General features: G+C 46.1%; 1 protein-coding gene across 1 annotated transcript; it reads right to left on the bottom strand.

Moving 5' to 3' along the window:
- Positions 1-771: 771 nt before the first annotated feature.
- LOC147609134 (uncharacterized) lies at positions 772-5,544 on the bottom strand. Its single transcript, XM_086788174.1, has 2 exons — positions 3,611-5,544; positions 772-3,457 (listed from the first exon to the last, which is right to left on the bottom strand). The coding sequence occupies exons 1-2, from the start codon at positions 5,220-5,222 to the stop codon at positions 978-980; spliced, it is 4,092 nt and encodes a 1,363-aa protein (XP_086644300.1). The 5' UTR covers positions 5,223-5,544; the 3' UTR covers positions 772-977.
- Between the last annotated feature and the right edge of the window lie 587 nt (positions 5,545-6,131).

Raw genomic sequence — 6,131 nt, 5'->3', positions numbered from 1 at the left:
ACCATATTGCAAGTGCACAATCCACAGAACAAGCAAAACAAATAGTAAGATCTCAATTTACAAAGAAAGGAATCTTAGGAGGGCTTCAAAGTGAACCGATGTCCAGACCCACCAGGGCATATCAGGCAGCACTGGCACGCCAGCCCTCCCAAGGGCATTATCTGCAGCGCCAGAGCTATCAGGAAAAGCTGAGGGGTATTGCAGGTTCATTTGAAGCCACCCTTCACGCATTCACTTTTAAACTGCCTCACTAGAGATCACAAATGGTTGCTGAATAATCTTTAACCTAGATGTAGAGATACCAACATGGCAAGTGGAATGGAGGTATTTGAAAACAAAAGCTGTTGTTTTCGTTGGCAGATTGCAGTTCCAAAGCTATATATAGATACAATTTCCATATTTCTACTAAAAGACTTACAAAACATAATGATAATAACTACAAATTATGATAAGGCACAAATACAAACTATATATAACCCTTATCTATGAGCAGTAAAACAAAAATCTATAGATTTTCAACACTGCCACACACATCGCAAGGCACACTGAAAACCTACCACAAGAGAGCAGTTCAATTGGTTTTCTATATACCTACCTATGAACAGTAAAATATAAATCTATAGGTTTTCCACATTGTCACACATCACAAGGCACGGTGAAAAACTACAAGGGGGGAAGTTCAATTGGTTTTCTACATATCGTCCATCACACATCACAAGGAACATTGAAACGCAACAACGTACAATCAAAGGAAGCTTACAACGAGGGCAATGGATGGCCAATATATATATTAACTTAGAATCTCTCCAATGCGATAGAGCATATATAAAACATTAAGAGACTTACCATTCCACAAGATAAGGCCCAGACAAGCAAAGAGGAGAAGAAAGAAGGCCAACAAGAAGGGCAGCTCGAGTATTTCAGATACCTACCTTTACTGGCTCACATAGCATGGCATGAGCGTGTATATCCACTCACTATGGACGTTTTCTCATCTTCACATGACTGAATCCCAATGTGTGCACCGGGCCACCTTGCCCAGCATCTGATTGCTTTCTCTTCCTGTTGGACACCCTGCACATTCCTACTGGCCCTCCTGTATCACAAACAGAAGAACTGCCCACTTGTTGGATTATCCTTTTGCCTTCCCTACTAACTATCCGTAAACCTTCTTCTGGAAACTTCGTTTTTAGCCTCAATCCAGCTTCTTCACTCCTTAATTCATTACTGTATAATCGAGAACCCTTCTGAACGTGGGGAATTCTTACCTTGGGATTGTTCCCCTGACAATGTAGGTCTTCTGATGCTCTTGAAAATGGGTTCCCAGATCTAAAAGGCACATTCCAACTGGGATGCTGATCTTTAGCAACATTCCAGTGCTGAGAACTTTCCCTAGCATTGCCTCTAAAGCCCTGCTTTGCTTGGGGGGGAACACTCCACCCTTCACTTCGACACCATTCATCTGTACCAACATCCAGGAATATTTTTCTATTGGCTGAGCCTGAGCCCCTTCCGGCAGCTTCAAATCCCGGGGGATACTGACCTTCAGTTTCAGAGTGCCCCCATTTCCTTTGCTGCATGAAACTAGGAGCACTCCATTCTTCAACAGCACAGTTTCTAATCACCGCCCTTCCTTGAGAGTCCTCATCACTCAAGGAAGACAGCTCACAATGGCCACCAGACAAGTCAGCCGGGTTCCCTCTCCAATGAAAGCTTCTTCTTCGGTCTTTAGGTAGCAGCTTAATCTCCTCTCCAGCTACCACAAACGCCTTTCTCATTGAAAGTAAGGCACATACAAAATCAGCATTCGGCAGGCTTGCCACAGCATCAAAGTTGCCATCCCGCTCAAGATACCTCACAAGCAGCATTCCAACCTCAAGAAGTCCAGTATGACAGAGAGACCTCTCAAACAACTCATTCAAGGCTCCCCATAACAGTTTGTAGCTGAGCCCCTTAGGAAGACCCTCCACAACAATCATGCATTCTGGATCGGCTGAGCAGGCTCCTGCAGCTGAAAGTCCATTCCAAGTAGCCAAAGGCGGCTGCGATGCACCTATTGAAACAATACAATCTGGCTTCTTCACAGGCTCATCACCAAACCTTCGAGGTATTAAGGCAGTGCTCCCAGTTTGCTCTGAAGACACACTTCTTGCTCGGCCTTGTCTGTCCACATCTGTACCAGAAGCCTGTTTGGATGGTAGTTTGTGCTTTGTTCCAGAAAGTCCTTGGCAATTAATGACTGAGCGATACCTTGCTCCGGGCCGTTCAAACTCTGGAGGACGAAGGATAATGTATGGTACAGGACTACTTCTGCACAGAAAAACCTGGGTGTTTTCAATGTACTCATCCATGATAGCATCCACAAAAGCCTCTGAGTTGAACTGAAAGAAAGCATAATCCTTTCCTGGTTGAACACATACATACTCAAGATAACCTCGCTGATTGCTTTTCCTTGCAATGAAGGGTAAAATTTCGACAAAAACCTTTACCACAGAGTCAATCTTGAACTCCTCTCCTCGAGGCGGCACCCCAATAAACAGGGCTCGTTGTGGACATACAGTTCCTTTGTGCCTGGACATAAGAGGGACAGAGCTTGCATCCCGGCAAATGAGCACATCTTCTCCAATGTCCTTCAGCAATTCAGGACTCTTGGTGCATTTGAAAATAAGGGCATCAGCCATGAGTTCAGAGGCCATCTCCACATAGGCATCACTAGATTCAGGAAGAAGATAGACAGAGGCCACATACTTCAATTCAGTAGGTCCATCAGAGCCCTGCAGAATCCTGGAAAAGAAGGCCTCAAGATATTCTTTTGCCCAGCAGGACTTGGGTATATTACCTACAAAGATCACTCTAGCTGGCCTCAGTGGCATGTACTCGATCAGAGGCCTCACTGAGGTGTGGGTTGCAGTACAACCTTGGATGTTAAAGTGGTATCCATTCACTCCCCACTCAAATACATCAAGTTGATTGGCTGCAAGGACAATCTGGGCAACTTTCTCCGCTGCCAACTCTATGAAGGCAAAGTCTTTCACAGTTTTGACCACTTGTATCCGACTGAGTCTAGCAGCAGCAAAATCAAACCTTTCAAGAAATTTCTCCATCAAACTCTGCAGAAGCTGTTCCAAATTCTCAACACCATCTGGAATGCAACCAACAAATATCGATCTTTCCTTTACAACCATGATGCGATTAATAGACACCTCTGAACCAGTTGTGTAGTGCGTATCTGACGGCCACTTATATTTCAACTGTATTAGGTGACTGAATGGAGCACACCCTGAAACTGGCAATTTCTTCACAGCACACTCTCGTACCTCATCAGACTGACAATCATCAGCAGAAGTCAGCATTTCCTTGAACATGGTGTTCGGGACAGTGTTTGGAGGACCCGGTATTTGGCCATCTTCATTCTCCCTGGCCTGCTCAGCCCTTTTGCCAATATGCCATACATTCCCTGATTGTTAACAAACCAGGTGAGCAACACATAAGGACAGAGGAGAAGCCAACACTACAGTACAAGCATGAATACTCCAATCACTTTGTACATCAAAGGAAGTTGGCACCACAAGCCATTCAAAACATAAATAAAAAGCATACGCAATCCTACCTTCTGCATCACAAAGCACTGATGGAACTTGGTCTGTGAATTGGGCCCCTCTGCCAGGGGTGCCCGGAGAGAAACACTTCACCAGATTTCCAGTGCGAACTTGTCCAGACTCTTGACTGGGGCTAGACTCCGAGTCTGCGTCTTGTGATCCCTCACTTTGGCGTGACTCCGCATCACCACTTTCAGATTCTCCAATACGCCTGTGGTAAGAATCAGCACCTTTTTCAGACTCCCAGCAGTGATTTCGACCATTACATCCACCTGAGCTGTGATCAGAGCCCCCATCTGAACCTCCTTCAAAACTGAATCCAGGCCGCTCATCAGGAAGAAGAGTCTCCAAAACTGTATGTTCTCTCATGTTCAGCTTTGAGGTCTCAGCAGACGCTGCACCACCATCCTGAACAGACACAGACAAACTGTGCGCCCTTGCTGGCCGCCTTCCTTGGTTAGAATATTCAATGTATTCCTTCCGAGAATACTCTCTAGATGAGACTTCATGATCTTTGTTACTCCTGGCTCTGTTTTCGGTAGGCAGACCTTCAACAGTGGAATAATCTACAGGCCCTTCTGTAATCACTTTTGAAGTCCTTTCTCTTGATGCACCTTTCAAGGTGCGTTTATGTCTATGTTCCAAAGCAACAGTCTGGGCAATAGAGTATTCTCTATTTATGCCACGGACATCTGCTGCCTGAGCCAAGCCTACTGACTCAGCAGCTATGGAGCTTCCATGATGCACATGCTCTGCAATACTGTTTGATGACGCATTTCCCTTAACAGAGTAATGGTCACCATCCTCCAATACATCTATTTCGCCATCCTCCATACCATCTATTCCACATTTCTCTTCGGCAACCACGCTACGGGAGGGGTTAAGCAGAGCATCTTCTGTGGGAGGAGTTCCATGTACCCTGAAACTGATTCCACCCGCAGCAAGTTCATCATCAGGCCCTTCATCATATGTTTTCTGTTCTGCAAGGGGCTCCACCTCGCATAGGTTAGTCTTTGCAGAATGCTTCATGTCAGTGGTTTTCTCCTTGGCTTCAGAATCTGTATCCCTTCTCTGGAAGAGATTAGGCTTCGCAGAACGCCTGACTCTCTTCACGCGGAGGCGTACTTTCTTAGCGAAATCACTGATGGCGGTCTTGTCTCCAATTTTTTTCTGATTGGCAGAGCCGTTTTGTTGCAGCGAGGCCCCGGCCGTATCGACAGGCAAGGTTTCCCTGCCCACCATAGCTTGCCCTTGCGCATCGATGGAGCTCGCCTTTCCTTCCCTTGTAGATTCAACCTTCATCAGAGAGCGGGGAATTCCGCAGAGATTGATGACAAGCTTACCTTTGCCGTCCACGGCAGACTTTCCGCAGCCGTGGTCGGAAGGCTCCCGCTGGTTGACGCTGTAGCTCTTCCACCGCAAAGCCGGCGTTCCGTCGGATTCGTTGGCAGGAGCAGGCGTTACGGGAGACTTCAAACTGGCCTCAGGCGTAATTTCGAGCTGAGCACTGCCATGACAGCCATCCCCACCACCATCATCGCCGGAAGCATTCTTACTCTCCACCTGCTCCTTGAAACTAACCCTAGAATCAGCTATGGCGCTGGTACCCACAACAGAAGGCATGGAGTAGCTCCAGACGCTGCAAGGAAAGCCTACCAAAACCTGCAGGTAGAGCAGAAAAGCCCTTCTAAAGTAGAGAGGAGAAAGGAAAGCAATAAGTAGCTGGAAATGAAATGGTTTGCGAACACGATTACTGGAAGCAAAGCGGAGCAGAGCAGGTGCACGCCATGAAAGCTTCGTGGCTGTAGTTGAATAAACATACCCTAAACCCTTACCAATACCATCTTGAAATATCTTTTGTATGTTTTGCCTTGGCCTAAGCTATAACAAAAATCTCATAGTGCTTTCCTTATCCCAAGGCTATATCAAGACATGCTTCGCACGTATGAGATTTGTGCGTTCTAGTAGTCAAATCTAGGAGAGGTTTTTCCCCTTCGACTTGTCAAATCTTCTTAAATACCTTATGGTGGGGAAGGTGCCATGTGGCAAGAAATTAACATGCCACGTGGTGAGCAACTAGCAATTCTATAGAGAGACGGATTTTTGAAGTTTGTGTGTAGGTGAAGAGGCGTATTCATCATGCTGGAGCAAGAGAGGTGTATTCATCACGCTGGAGCAAAGGAGAGAGTGAGTGACGCGTAATCATCACACCATGGCTTCATTGCTATGCCTACATTTCCACGATTGTTGCTTTTTCAAAGTAAGTCAGAGAAATATCCTTATATTATCATATGAGAGTGAGGGCTATGATGGGCCAGTAATGCTAGACAACACGGTGTCATTTCGCAAGTGAGGAGGGGGTAGGACCCAATCTCAATTCACTTGCGGACTGTGTGAGATCGCTCTAGAGGAGGCATGTCCAGGGGGTGTACGTAAACAATCTTGCTATAGCAGATAGGGACGCAGTGCGGACGGTACTACATTCATTAATCCCTTTATTTGTGTTAAGTAGGGATCTTAGGCTCTACTGCA

This window comes from Cibotium barometz, chromosome 52, assembly GCF_041138505.1.
Source record: "Cibotium barometz isolate CiBa-2024 chromosome 52, ASM4113850v1, whole genome shotgun sequence".
Taxonomy (NCBI): Eukaryota; Viridiplantae; Streptophyta; class Polypodiopsida; order Cyatheales; family Cibotiaceae; genus Cibotium; species Cibotium barometz.
This window is presented reverse-complemented; position numbering and strand designations above follow the sequence as displayed.